At 38.6% G+C, this 15,741-nt stretch overlaps 1 protein-coding gene and 1 long non-coding RNA gene across 2 annotated transcripts; both read right to left on the reverse strand.

Moving 5' to 3' along the window:
- Positions 1-264: 264 nt before the first annotated feature.
- Positions 265-1,493, reverse strand: LOC114770130 (uncharacterized). Its single transcript, XR_003743308.1, has 4 exons — positions 1,426-1,493; positions 1,296-1,313; positions 1,160-1,205; positions 265-909 (listed from the first exon to the last, which is right to left on the reverse strand). It is a non-coding gene; the product is annotated as an uncharacterized LOC114770130 (long non-coding RNA).
- Positions 1,490-8,667, reverse strand: LOC114770113 (BOLA class I histocompatibility antigen, alpha chain BL3-7-like). Its single transcript, XM_028963766.1, has 4 exons — positions 8,466-8,667; positions 4,195-4,458; positions 2,934-3,206; positions 1,490-2,221 (listed from the first exon to the last, which is right to left on the reverse strand). Exons 1-4 carry the CDS (start codon positions 8,524-8,526, stop codon positions 1,899-1,901), a joined length of 921 nt encoding a protein of 306 aa, XP_028819599.1. The 5' UTR covers positions 8,527-8,667; the 3' UTR covers positions 1,490-1,898.
- Positions 8,668-15,741: the final 7,074 nt, after the last annotated feature.

Here is a 15,741-nt window from a genome sequence, read left to right on the forward strand (position 1 = left end):
GTCATTGGTAATAGCCGCTCTCATCTTCTTACTGCATGTCCCTTTTCCCAAAGTATTTCCCTGCATGTTGTAAGTCCACCAGTCTTGCGTTGTTCCTGGTGCCTTGTGCCTTTGTTCCTGGTTTTATATTATTTAGAATGAATCCTTTGTCACCTCCTCCATGCCTGGATTCCCCTCTGAGTGTGAATGTTGTGATGAATACTACCACGGAGTATTCAGTACTAAAACGAAAAGCTAAGCTGATTACAGTAACAGTGCTTATAGTCACAGTTTTCAGATTTATTGCTTTTTATGCATTTTAATGACAATTAAATACACTCTTGTAAAAATTTAAATACAGTTGTGGCCAACAGATAAGTGATGTGCAAAACTGTACAGTAAACAGTACCACAGATGTAAACAGGTAAGCAGCAGTATTGACATCCAAATGCTGTTTACTTTACACAACAGTAGATACAACCAGTGATTTAAAACATCAAAATGACAGCACTGTACAGTATGTTTGAAATACAGTAATGTGTTTTACTTAAAAACACGAAATTGCTGAGGAAACGGATGCCACCATAAATGTTCACAGATTACTGTTCAGGTGCCCTGACAGACAAAAGCCACACAGATTTAAATTAGTCTCCACCCGAGTTGATGTCAAGTTCCAGCCCTGACAGCTCCTTCTGTCCGCTCGTCTACATTATGAACCTCAGTCAGTCTCTTCTTGACAGTTCTGGCCTGTATCCTGGTTTTGGTTAACATCTTCATATATAAATGAATGAGTCTCTGCCCTGTGCACAGTGAGTTCTGGATGAAGTTGGTTATTGAAGGTGTTTCACCTCCTTCCTGTCTGTGTATGATCAGCAGGAGTCTTCGTCTCCGGTGTTACGGCCAGATATACGAACAGTGCCGTCTGCATCACTGTGCAGCAGAAACAAATCTTTAGAGAAATATTCTGTTCATGAACATTAAGGAGAAGTGAAATGTTTCTCTAGTGATAGACAATGTAGGTTCTGTTTCATTTCCTGTTTCAGGGATTCCAGCCAAGTTCCTCCTGATCTACCATCTACAGACTTTACATGCAGCAATAATCTCACACTCCTGATGTCACTAGAAGCACGTTTCTGCATGTGAGGAACATGTTAAAGTCTGAAGCAGAAATTAAACTTACTATGTGACCAGAGATGCTCCAGAGTTGTTAGAACCTGCATCAGACTCTAGAAATAATTACAAAATAACATGTTAACATGCTATTTGTTAAATATTCTCCAACATGTAACGTGAACAGTGATGAGTGAAATACTCACGTCTGGCCTTCTTGTATCCTGTATAAAAGAGAAGAGAAAGTATTTTAGTATTTTACTGATTAGTAGTTTCCCCACATGACACCATGTCTAGTGTAGAAGTTACTGATGTTGTTTGCTGCGTCTCTCTCACCTGATCTTCTCTTCACAACCATCACAACACCAACAACCACAGCGATGAGAACGAGAGCAGCAACCACCAACCCAGCAACGATGCCTGGAACATTATTACCTGCAGCAACGATGCCTGGAACATTATTACCTGCAGCAACGATGCCTGTAACATTATTACCTGCAGTAAAAGATTAGTGTAAATTACTTTTATACTGGGTTAGGGTTAGTGTATGGAGTGAGGAGTGTGTACTGGGTGGATAAATGGGGGTCATAGTGACATTCGTAGAGAGTTTGTAGAGAGTCACACTTACACATTTACTACTATGGAAACAACTCTTGTGAAAAGCAAACAGACAAAAGAATGTAAATCATTCATATCAGCATGATCTGACACTACAGCTCATACTGACAAAGTCATCATGCAACAAACTTAAATATACGTTAAAGTCAGCAAATAACTGTTTTAGTGGGATTTAATGTAAAATGTGTTGATTAGCTGCTAGAAGCTCCTGTACCTGCACTGTTGGTCCTGATCTTCTCCTCAGTCAGGATCATGTGGATTGGGTCTCCACTCTTGTGCTCCACCACACAGGTGAACTGGTTCTTCTTCCACACATCAGGGGTCACTTTGAGTTCTGCACGTTTCTGGAAGGTTCCATCATGGTTGGGCAACGTCTCACCAACATCTACATCTTCATGCAGGTCCTGTCCATCTTTCTGCCAGCTGATCTTCACCTTATCAGGGTAGAAACCTGTAGCGTGACAGACCACTGGAGAGGAGGGGTCTGTCTGCAGCAGAGACACCTGAGGAGGGACTAGAGACAGGAAGAGAGGAGGGGGACAGGGACAGAATTTGGAAGAGAAACATTTTATATTCAACACTTTAATACATCTACCTGCCAGTTTACACTCCAAATACAACTGCAGCACAATTACACATTATTATTAGATTACTTTGTGATCATTTGTCATTGGGCAATAGCAGATTTTCAGATAATTCCTCTTTTCTTTATTCTTCTTTTTTTGTTTTGTCCCTGTCAGGCTGTTGTGTCTTACAAATTTTCATATTTTTCTAAGTAGACCACATTTCTTTAGCAGTTTTTTCTAGTTTATTTTTGATGAATATTCTTTGTGAATTCATCAATAAATGGCTTCCCCCTCTTTATGTTAGTGTTTGTAGTCATGACTTGTAAAATTAATTCCTACTGATGGTACATCGAAAAGTGGAAAAAACACAAGTGCAAAATGTTGAAAATAAAGCGGTTTTAATAATGAGAACAGAATGGTCTGAAAACGCAATAAAACAAAAAGAGACGTCACGCAGCATCACACACATGTAAAGCTTGACAGGGGTGTGTGGTCACGTCCCTGCTGTTAAAGTCCCCAATTACCCTGACACTAATAATGAAGCATCTGAGATGCTGAGATTCAGCTCCAAAACCACCACAAATAACCAAACCAGGAGCACCTCAGCGTTATATCAGTCCTGTTGTGTGTTTCTCTGTGTTGTTCTGTGTGCTGCTGTACCTTTTCTCTCCAGACTGATCTTCCCGTACATCACATACTTCTTTATCCACTTAACACAATCATGTTCCAGGTAGTTCTTCCAGTATTTAGATTGACCTCCATTCCATTTCTGCTTGATGATTTCGGCCTGTGGTCTTGCAGTAACCCAATCAGTGTTTTTCAAATCCAGTTTTATAAAATCTTCTCCATCGTAACCAAACTGACTGTATCCATCTGTAGCTCCATCTTCATCATCCAACTGACAGCGGTACATCTGCTGTAAAGTATGAACTCCTGAGAAAGAGAGAGAACACATTTTGTTGTGTGCACTGTGTGCTTCACAATGACAAACTAAAGGAAATTTTATCCACACAAGGAAGGAAGGTGCGGACCGCGGGAGAAGATTCCAGATGAATTTATTGAGAAGATCTCTGTGCGCGATGCAGGATGTTGTGAAACAATTCTGCTCTCTGTTCACTTTTTATTTTGGGCAAAAGGGTGTGGAGCCCTGGAGACCAACTCCAAATAAGACATGGAGCTTCACCAAAACACAACCTGTTTCATCTCAGATAAGAGGTGAGAGGGGGGTGTCCTGGGTGGACTCAACAGAACTAATTTGTGGTTTACACACAGAGAAAACAGGACTAGTTGTGGTTTACACAGCTGTATCCCTGCTCACGACTGAACTTGAGATCATTTGCAAATGCAGCACAACATTGACATACTGTGCACATCGTATATTTAAATAGTAGAAGAGAGGAATGGCATATAAACATAAATAATTATTAATGAACACTTTTCCTACAACAATCACTTCCCTTTCAGAGAGAGAATTTTAAGATTAAGAATTTTTCAGAATAAAGTTCTATGATCATCATTTGTTTTCCTGTTTGTTTTTTGTTTTGTAGTTTTGTCACTTTCTCACTTTCTGAGTTCATGTATTTACTGTACAGAACTGGTTTATTTACATGAAATAAATAACTGAGGTTTTAGGTTTATGTTTATGATTATATAAATCTGTCATCAAATTCTTTACTGTGTAAATTCTGTATAATTACTTTATTATAAAGAAGATGTGGAGAGTTTACATGAACTGTTGGGGCAGTTCTGTGTGTGCATGTGTGTGTGTGTGTGTGTGTGTGTGTGTGTGTGTGTGTGTGTTATTCTTCAGCTGTGTGAGAAAGGACAGCTGCAAATGCTCAACATTGGGGGAAACAAATTCTTGTCACAAACTTCAGAGGTGTTTGGATTTGAAGAGGATGAAGGTGCTTGTTGATCTTACCTTGATCTCCAGTCTGATTAAATTCAGTCATGATAATTTTCAGGTTCTCCTTGAATTTACATGTAAAATCTCTGAAGCTCTTTATCTGATCCTCCACATACTTCTCTCCCAGCTCCTTCACCCAGTCCTGCCGGATCTCAAACTGGTTGTTCTTACTGTTGAAGTATCCAGTCACTTCATCATCGAACAAATTTACACCAACAAATTCAGGAAGATCATTTATTCCTGTAGTTGCTGTGTACAATCCTGTCCAGGAATGAATCACTGTTGGAGAAGAAACAGGAAATTTAGTTATTAAACTGTAGTAAACAAATTATTTTAAGAGCCAATATAGGGTTAGTAGCGTCATTCACTTGGGCTTTTACTCAGTAGAAGTAACGTATATAAGGTGGGAACTAACAGGCAGGTTCCAGGTGTTGTTAGACGGAGCAAATTATCCTGTTTTATACTGTTTCATACTGTTTTATAACGTTTTTATACTGTCTCAATCCTCTGACACCATACTCAGCATTTGTAAGTTTGTGTTTATGAACTGTCATATTAGTTATAGATCATTACAAATATTTGACATTTTTTGTTTGTGCAGCAATAAATAAGGTACCTTAAGAAAAAGATCAAAGTCTGGACAGCGTTATTAAAGCGGAGGGCGTCATCACGCACCTACAGCGGTGGTACCAGCCCGTTTGGTGCCCTGGGCGAACACCCTAAAACAGCCAATACACAGTTCCCATGTGAAATGTTCAGTGAAAACAGTGTTGGGTCAGACAGGTAACACTTGATACCATTTGTAATACTTCAAGATGTTGAGATGATCACCATATTCAGATTTAAAAACTTCTTTATTTCTGAAACAGATTTCCTGCTGAAATCTTGCTGAACGTGTAAAACGGTACTGCAGCCTGCTGAGCACAATTTAAGGTGGAACTGACCATTCCAATAAGGAGCTTCTTCCAGTTCTACTTTGTAAAATGGTTATTAGATGCCGCTTCAGCCAGTTAGAGAATATTATAATCTCGTAATCTCATAAATTCATAAAGTAATTTCTGAATAATCGCCATCATTAATGGATTTTGTGCTTTACATTTTGCTTTATTAACCTGTAAGTGCTTATATAAAAAAAACATCTGATATGTGTTGTCTTGTAGGATGTGCCTCGATGTATCAACACTGCAGTCAAACACAAGGCAAGTGAAGATAACAAGGTTCTACAGGGTGGGCCATTTATACGGATACACCTTAATAAAACGGGAATGGTTGGTGATATTAACGTCCTGTTTGTGGCACATTAGTATATGTGAGGGGGCAAACATTTCACGTTGGGTGGTGACCACAGTGGCCATTTTGAAGTCGGCCATTGGATCCAATTTTTTTTTTCAATAGGAAGAGGGTCATGTGACACATCAAATTTATTGGTAATTTCACAAGAAAAACAACATAACTTTATTCTTTCATAAGTTATTTATAAGTTTCTGACCACTTATAAAATGTGTTCCAACCATTCCCATTTTATTAAGGTGTATAAAAGGCCCACCCTGTATATTGAGGATATTAAGAGGATAATTAATTAATTAATAACTTATACACACTGCAGCTGTTGAATATTGACAATTTGAGAACCAAATCTCTACAGAATATAAAGAACACAGTCAAAAAATTGCTTTGTTAACACTGTTGTTGTTAAATTCTACCAAATCTACTCTTCTGTCATGTTTGTAAAATGCTGAAAAGCATTATGAACCCAGATTATCTGTTCAAACCACTTCAACTCCATGGATAATAAAATATACAGACAAAACAGAAGCAGGGAGAATCAAACAACTTTTATATTTTTCTCAAACAAGACAAACCCAGACAAATAATGATCCAAGCAGCTGGAAAACTGATATAAAAAAACGAACGAACTAACTAACTAAGGTCATCCAGTTGTAGCACATTTTCTACATAATTATCATAATATCAATACTGGATTATTTAATAGCAATAGCAATACTTTTTCATTCAATATCGCAATGACAAAAAATTTACAGGATATAATATAATTGTATTAAATATATGTTTATTCCAGTAAAAATACAAGCTTGAATTCTGTTTCCTTGTTGTCATAATCCAGATCACAGCTCCTGTCTGTCCTGTTCTGTCACCTTCTTGTTCTATCTGCCTTGCCTGTATTCGTGTCCTTGTCTCTCGTCTGATGTGTCCTGTGCTGTTTGCACGCAGTGTAGCTGAGACTTTGTCAGGACCCGGTCTGGAAGGGGCTCAGACCGAAGTTTCATGTTGGTCCTGTGTTATTATGTTTCCTGATTGTTTTCACCTGTGTCTGATTGTATGAAGCTGCCCAGTTTGTGTCTGTTTGTGGTTGGGTCACTGTTACTGGATGTCTCCCCCTGTCCTGTTCACCATGTTTTAAACCCCTGTCTTATGGCGGCGAGCGTATGCGTCCTTCTTCCTCGCCATGTCCAGCCATAGTTCCAGATCTACTGCCTCACCATGTCAAACCAGCGTGACATCACCTCTGGTTTCTGCTGGTTTGTGTTTAAGCGTAATTAAAAAACTTCACTATGTCATGAAATTGTGCCCCCTGCTTATTTTCCATGGCGTGACACTTGTTTTTATCTTGTTGGTCACACCCTGAAACAGATCAGCCCTGCCAACAAGTTGCTCAATTTAAACATCATTTTTGTCATCCACTAAACATACAATTCATAAATCCAATTAGTCTTAGAAACAAAATATTTTTGTGAAATATCTTCATTTTATCTTCAATTAAAACACATCAATTCAAGTATACCAGACTGTTTTTTGTGTTATGACTTAACAATTAAACTAAACACTTAAACACTATTAAAGCTACAAAAAAAATGAACAAACTTGTCTATCAGTCACATAAGCAGCTGCACCATAAATAAGAGCCCCACCCTGACTGTTAATATTTTGGTGTATAATTACTATGGTGCGATGATTTATTAACACAAAGAAAATGTAACGATGGCCAAAAACAGGGAAAACAAAGGGAACAAATAAAAACAATCCCGCAGGTGACAGGGTCCATATAAATGTTGCAGCGTTGGTCTGCTGTCCAACAGGTCCTTATAACAGGGCTCCAGTCATGTACGCCTAATCAGCCATGCCTGTCCATGGCTGTATGATGTACACTATATGTATATACAGTAGGTTAGTGAAGAATGTGAAGACCCAAAACTACTGAAGGAACATTATTTCTAAGGAACAGGAGCAGGATATTCATTCCAAGAAAAATTCTTACATTGCATAAAATTGCTTTAAGCCACACAATGTGCAGAAACACATCTGCCTATTGTTAATAGTTACTAATGTTAATTGTGAACTAATCAGATTATAGTTATTGTCTATTTATATGCTTCAATTGTTCAGTTTTCAGTTGTCAACGCATTGGACAATAAAACAGCGCAAAAATCAAAGAGAATCGACTCCGCCTTTAACTCCGCCCCCTCCACCAATTCTGCTCCTTCCTCTACTTTTGTTCTCGAATTTATTTCAGCATAAGCACAATTTTGTATTCTTCTTCGGGATTTCGTCTATATCAAATATCACAAGAGCATTAAAGACTTACAACATAGGAAAAATCCACATATATTTTGAAGCATTTTTAAACAGGCAAACCTTCTGAAGCAAGATCACTTTTAAAAGCCACTTTTTAAAATCACCTTTAAAAATGACTACATCCTCACATGTTACACACAAAAGACCAACAGAGAACCTCGCGGAAAATCCTATTATCTTCGTGATGATTTAGAACCAATTGTTTGAAACCAGCGTCACTAAAATCCGGGTAGAAGTCGGGGCTGCAGGTTCCTCCAACTACGTCCAGTCCCGCCCACTCGCTCTTGATTGGTCAGAAACTGCCCTGTCAATCAAAATCTGATTCATTTCCGCCATGTCCGACACTTACTGTGTCCCCGAACAAGAGTGTCTCCAGGGGGGGACTGTCCCTGCAACTACTGATTGTAAGTCGCTCTGGTTAAGGGCGTCTGGTAAATACTGTAAATGTAGATGAACGTGATGTAGAGGATAATCGATTCCGCATTTATTACCCCCCTTCCCCCATAACCGCCCATCTTCCGTCTACTGTGTTCTCGACTTTTATAACAGACACCATTTAATATTCTCTGTTCTGGATTTTGTCTATATGAATTATCACAAGAACATAAAAGATTAACAACACAGGAAAGCTCCACCCATATATGAACATTTTACCATATAACCATTTTAATACTTTAAGCAAAAACACAAACCTTCTGATGCAAGATCACTTTTAAAGATCAGAAGATGAAAGATCAGGATGAGAAGGATCATGACTGTGACAGATTGTTCGATATTCCTCACATCGCCCTGAAAAGAATTAGATCCTCACGCTCGGCAGACTTTAGAGGAACTGGAGGTTCCTGCGAGTTAAAAAACAAAACCCGGTTGGTTGAGACCAGTAGCGCCACTAAATTCCTGAACTGAAGTCATTTCTTGACCGAAGCTCCTCCCGCGCTCGCATTGAAATGTTCCATTTCAAATGACAACAGATGAACCAAGTTTAAATAGGTTTGTGCTGGTTTAATACTGAATGTTTTACATTGTTACACTGAAAAAGTGAACACTGGCTAAACTTTGTAATATTTTTTTTATGTTTAGCCAGTGTTCACCTTTTTTCACCTTCTCTACTTGGACACAAAATAAACAGCAGAATGCAGGATTTTCAAGATTCAAGAGAGATTTATTGTCAGTACAACAGTATACACGGTATACAGCGACTTGAAATACTGTTTCACAAAGACCCCCCCAAATATTATTATAATAGCATACAGTTATTATTATATTATTATATTCAGAACATGAGTGTGTGAAGGATCCACCTTGTGTGAAGAGGTGAGCTGAAATGCAGCCATAGCCAGCATGATGGACCCTGATCAGCACCGATCCTCGTACCCCAGTAAAGTGCCCCCTGGCACCTAGTTTATACTGTCAAAAGGGAATAATTCTAGAGGCCGTCACCACACATGTTTTGTGTCTAAAACCTCTTCCTTTGCCTTGTGTACACTGTTAAATTGTAAAATTTCACTGTGGAAACTTTACTTTATTAATGTTGCTTAGTTATTATCTGTTTGGATTCGAGTGATGACGTAGTTTCAGATTTTAGGAATATCATCTCGACGTCTCGCGCGTTGTGACGTCACTTTCCGGGTTCGGCAAGGCAGCGCGCGCTGACTGTAAGGAAAACGATTCATTTGATTCCTTTATTCCTAATCTTTTTTAACCTTTGCTAGGAATTTCACAAAGGCAACGCCGTAAGTGATGTATCAGTAAACAGACGAATCCTCGTTCATCGCTCTCCGTGGTTTATCTGAGTGTTAATTCGCAATCCTGCATGAGAACACGACAGTTAAACTAAATAAATGTAATAAGTAGTACTTAAGAGTGTTGAGTGTGTTGTATTGAACGCATGTTCACACTCTTGCAAATGTATGTTAGTAAATATCCTACAATTTGAAAGTCAAGTTGATAATAATTAAATTATCTATCTATTTGTATCTATCTTTTCTCTCTCTCTCTCTCTCTCTCTCTCTCTCTCTCTATATATATATATATATATATATATATATATATATATATATATACTTATATATGTGTGTGTGTGTTTATTATGTACGTATGGGATATTTTCCAGCTTATGTTTTAAAATGTACATTTATTTCAGCCAAAGTCTCTATTTGCATAGAGAGTTCCAAATCTTTATGCAACTTTTTACCATGTGCGCATGTTTGTGCGTGTGTGCGCGTGCATGGTAAAACGAGTAGAGACACAAATATTTATGTTCCTTTTACCATGCGCGTATTTATTTATTTATGTATTGATTTATTCATAGGTTCTGGGTCTTTTCCCCATTTGCGCTATAAAATGACTGGGAAAGCAGTAAGATTTAAGCTTATTGCAAAGACAATCAGCTGCTGCTGCTTCTCAATCATATTTGTATGAACCGACCTTGATATATTTACTGGTATTTGTATACATATCAGGATAGCGCGGAACAACTCTTCTAACTCTTCTAATTTCTTAAACGCGCTTTCGTCTCGCGCATGCGCAGTACGACGGAACTCGGACGTTAACGAAGACGAACTTGACCAGGCTGAACAGCACGATATCGGGATGTGGCGGCACCAGAATAAATATGTTCACGATGAGCTGTTTATAAACCCCACTGTCATTGTATTGCTCATTAAAAACATTTTTAAATTATATTTGTGAGGAAAGGAAAATATTTAAAAGGCATATTGAAGTAGTTTTATGTGAAATGCGACCAAATGCTTATTAGCCACGCTGCAAAAATCGATTTTTACTGAACACTCGTTTTATTCGGTTGTAAGTTCATGGTTTATGCTTAATGATGTGTAAAAACCCGTGCAGCCTTCATGAACATTCTCTCTAGAACGTTCGATCCGCACATGTGTTCATATGGAAATTAACAACATGATGCTTGAATGAGGATATTTTAATTAACATGCAAGTTACATATTTTGTGTTTTATTTAGTGTATGCTTATTTGGGGGTTAAATTCATGCAGTGAAAGAGTAAGTTTTGCTTGTTTTCGTGTGAAAAGAGGGCTTGTCATTTAAAACACTACAGATTAAAACATGGAAGCTACACTAGAATTTCTCCAATTCCATGTCTCTACACAGATTGTCTGTGCTCATCCAAATCATTTAATGCAATGAGGATGCACTTAACAAAAAAATCATTCATATCAGGCACATGGCGGCCAATCCAGTCCATGTGATAACATCCCTTTGATATTTCACTGTCCACTTTGCAGTTGTGAGGAGCCCTGCACAGAGTCTATTTTTTCTCATTTGAGGCAGCATCTCAAAAAACATGACTGTGCGGTGTCCATACAATAATTGCAATTTTGAGAGCAATGTCTACTCTACATCTAATTCCCTTAAATATAGAGAGCATGGAGCATTTGATCAGAGGCAGTTGAAATCTGACATTTTTTTTGTATGTTGCAACACAGTGTAGATAATGTGCAACAAGAACGGCCTCTGACCACTGATCCTGTAGATGAACATTTGGGGGGAAAACGTAATAGAGAATGAAAACTTCATCAGTTGGAGCGTAATTTAGCCTCACTCTTTTTCAAAATGCAGGCGATTGTGCATGTTTCAGATTTGGTAATAATTGGATAATTCAGTAATTCTTTCAGAGCCCCTTGTCTACCATGCTGTTAGTGGTTAAGGAAGCGGCCCCATAATCAGAAGGTTGCTGGTTCGAATCCCGATCTGCCAAGGTACCACTGAGGTGCCACTGAGCAAAGCACCGTCCCCACACACTGCTCCCCGGGCGCCTGTCATGGCTGCCCACTGCTCACTCAGAGTGATGGGTTAAATGCAGAATTTCACTGTGTGCTGTGCTGCTGTGTATCACGTGTGACAATCACTTGACTTTCAAAAGACAGAAACCCAATTTCACGATGACCAGAGATGGTGAGCTTCTTTCCACAATAAGCAGAAGAGCATCATATTTTCAGAGTGAATTTCTGATCGTCATGCCAATTGAATACAAGCTTGATTCACATTCAGTCTCTTTTATACCAGAAATGGTGCTCACTATCAAGAAAACTACTTTTTCAACACTGAGACCTTCAGAATTGTCCTGGGTCTTTATGTTGATGAATTTGAGCTGGCCAATCCCTTTGGCCCTTCTCAAAAAAAAACACAATGTTTGCTCTCTTGAGTTTCAGCCAACCTTCCCTCAAAAAAATCGTTCATCACTTCATTCAATTCAGATAGCAATTTTATGCATCTGGTTTTATGCATCTTATAAACTAAGACAGTTTTATACAGTTTATACAGTTTTGGAACTACCTGAGTTCAAGTAAATTATAATTTATGGATAATTATAATTTTAACCACTTTTTAGATTGATATTTAATTCATACTTGCACATATCAGTGAAAAGTGATTGCTTAATGCCAGTTTGTGCATGACCTGTTTTGTAAGTAATTTTGTCTGTGATGTGATTATTATTTAACTTTCTAATTATTATTTAAACAGTTTTGAGATCTGAACAGTCAGGAAACTGAAACAAAGAAAGGGGTAGGCAAGGACAGAAAATAAATTAAGAAAAAAGACAGTAAGAAGATGTGGGGGGGTGCTGATATGCGTGCTATGGAGTAGACGGATTAGTGTGGAGCTCCGCCGAGCGTGTTTTAAATAGTACCATTTTAGGCATATTTAATTGGTGAACCGTCGGTTTTGCTTTGGTCAGAAAGGAATCTGCACGTATTTAATCTGGAGAAATGGCTGGTAAATCGACCAGAGGGAAACAAACTACTCTTCAGACTGCGAGGCCTGCGGCGCCACCTCTGACCTCAGGCTCGCCTGTTCAGGGCCGCACAGAAGATTCTGGAACGGACGGAGCCGCGTCAGCGATTAACGTCGAGTCTTTTAAAGCTGAACTTCTGTCCGCGCTGCGAGAGGATCTGGTCGGTGCGGTAAAAAGCGAGGTCCGGGCGGTGTGGGAGAGTGAGCTGGCTTCTATTACATCGGACATAAGAGCGGTCCGGTCCGAGCTGAAGGAGAACAGGGGGACTGTTACTACGGAGCTGTCCGGACTCGGAGTTAAAGTGAACAACGTGGAAGAAAGCATCTCGACATGCACTGACGATATTACACGTCTGCAGGAAGAAGTAGGTCGCCTTACAACACTGACTGAAATGGTGCAGAATAAGTGCGACGACGCGGAGGAACAACGTCAGAACAATAGGAGTTCCTGAGGCTCAGATCTGCTCCACAACCTTCGTCTCGTCACTACTTCAGCAGGCTTTTGAGTTGAAAGAAGCTCCACTGCTGGACAGGGCGATTCACGATTGACAAAATTCGGGTTAAAATATCACATTTATTTTTCAGACTGGGTACATGTTCAGTTTCAGCTGATTTATTGGTGTGTACTTGATCAGTTATTATTGGTCGCGGACTGTTTACTGTTATTGATGACGTTGCCATAATTGCTATAATTTTTTGCTGTTACTGCTTGGCGGTGCTTATTAGAGCGTGGTAGTTCACCCTGAGCACTGTTGTGCTATGTTTATCACTCATTATGAGTGCTGATGTGGTCCCCCGCTTTATGGGGGGCCAGCATAGGTTTTGGGGTTTTAAGTTTGCATATTGCCTTTGGCGATAGCCCTTAGGAAAGAGGAGAGGATTACAGATGTGACCCAACTTAATAAAACCAGAAGACTTAATCTGCTGTCCCACTCTTTCAATGGTTGGATAAAAGAAATGCTCTCCGTGTTACAGTTCGAAAAACTTCAATGCAGTCAAGATAATCGTCAGGAAAACTTCAAGGAGATATTTAAATTTACAGCATTTATCAGACTCCCTTATCCAGAGCGACTTACAATCAGTAGTTACAGGGACAGTCCCCCCAGAGACACTCAGGGTTAAGTGTCTTTCTCAGGGACACAATGGTAGTAAGTGGGATTTGAACCTGGGTCTTCTGGTTCATAGGCAAGTGTGTTACCCACTAGGCTACTACCACCCTACCACCTGGTCACCATTTATTAATTATGTTAAATCATCCAGTTTAAGTCCAGCATAGGCATGTTATTTCCTAATGTAAAATACTATTAACACTGATAGGAGACTGCTTCCCTTCCCCATTCAGTTTACTTCTTTGATTTTAATTAATAAAATTTCCTCCTTGCTGTTTAACGGGTGGGGCTGAGGGTGGTAGGTGGATATTGGTCAACTGCTGTTTGTTGTTGGAAAATTAAAAAATCACAAATAAAACATTTAAATAAGAAAGCAGTAGTGCTGGAGGAAGTAAGTCCAAGGTCCTACACAGCCAGGACAGAGGTGGGACATCCTGCAAAGAAATCGAAGGGGTTTGCTGAAAACACAGGACACAGTAAAAGGACATACGGACAAAGTTCCCACAGAAGGATCTGCACTACATCAAACATCATAGAGCAGTGTTACCTGTGTTGAGAAGATCCACACGCAGAGTCACCAGACTGGATCCTTTTTTCTTGAACTATCAGAGTTCATGGTCATGGACAAAATGGTTTACTGATAATTGGATGTTTAGGAATGTTAAGAAAAAAAAAGAAATACGTTCATGTGGTTGTTGGTTTCTTTATACGTAGAAATCTACTCTGAAAAAAGGGGATGTAGTGATAAGTGAACATGTTGTGTGATATCTCAACCACTAGAGAACAGTGATATTACTGTGATATATTACAGTGATATAACTGTGATATTGAAATTAGAAGAGCCTGTGTTAAGTTAAGCTCACATTGTTAAAATATATATATATATTGTTAAATGTTACAACCTCGTTCGATTATTGGAAGTAACATTTATACCTGCAGGCTGAAACTGGCGCTCAGCTGCTCTGCTTTTCTCCTGTTTGTGAAGTTTGGTGAAACTCAGGGGTCGTGGTTTATGCTTTTGTTTTTTTATTTCTATATGCTTGTTTGTCTTTTGATTTATTGAAATGGGTTCTTCCTTTTCTTTTTGTGTCTTTACAAATTTAGACCCTTTTTCGCTGGAATCTGTTAGATTGTAGACCCCTTTAGTGAAAAATCTATAAACCTTTAAATCAAGTCTTATCTGCTTAAAATGCGACATTCTTTTTGGAGGTTGACCAGGAGAAAATGCACTCTTAACCCGGATTTTGTCTAAACCAAAAAATGTAAGCAGTCATCACGTATTCTTTATTGTTTTTTTAAAAAAAGTTGTCACTGCTAAAAAGTATTAGTTGTTTGCACTATTTAGACAAATAATTGACTACACTGATTAAGTTAAGAAGACATCTCTCAGTATGTTAAGTTTTTGAAAAGGGGGAGGGGCTTTTTGAAGCGGGTCGCTTGAGCAGAGAGCTGCAGCTGCCTCGAGAGACGCTCCAACGGTTAATTTTTGAAAACAACGTGAATCGGTGAGATTATAAAGAGTATTATCTGCAGATATCTTTCTGAAAAAAAGTGCTAACCCAAAATATGGACCGATGTTGAACTCTAAAAAGATGACAAAGTGTTAATGTGCAGATAGACGCTTTTTTTTCTGTCGGTTCTGTCGTTATATTTAGATATAACGTTAACTTTTAATTCAGCTATTTTTGTCATTTCATATATCGTAACATTATCCAGAGTGTCTTTGTATGCTCACAGTTTAGCTGCAACGTGTTTATTTCGTTAACTTTATTTTTTCTTCTGGTTCGCACTTATGCATGTAACGTTAAGAGTCCATGCATGTAACTTACATGTGCTTTCCATGTGGCTAATGCTAGCGTGTGTATTTTTTTATTTTAAACTAATTGGAAAAAATGCTAATGCTGTATTAGTGATTTTTATATAGCTGTTAACTTATCGAAAATTGGAATATACAAGATCATTACTTGGTTCCTAACTTTTACAGTGGAATTTTATCTGCTACGTTTTCTAAAAGTTAGCTTAGCTCTGTTTTCACAGGTCCATGTGAGAAGATGCAGTGGAAGTGTAAGTTTTGTGAATTTATATGTGACAAA

This window comes from Denticeps clupeoides, chromosome 20 (genome assembly GCF_900700375.1).
Source record: "Denticeps clupeoides chromosome 20, fDenClu1.1, whole genome shotgun sequence".
NCBI classification, from domain to species: Eukaryota; Metazoa; Chordata; class Actinopteri; order Clupeiformes; family Denticipitidae; genus Denticeps; species Denticeps clupeoides.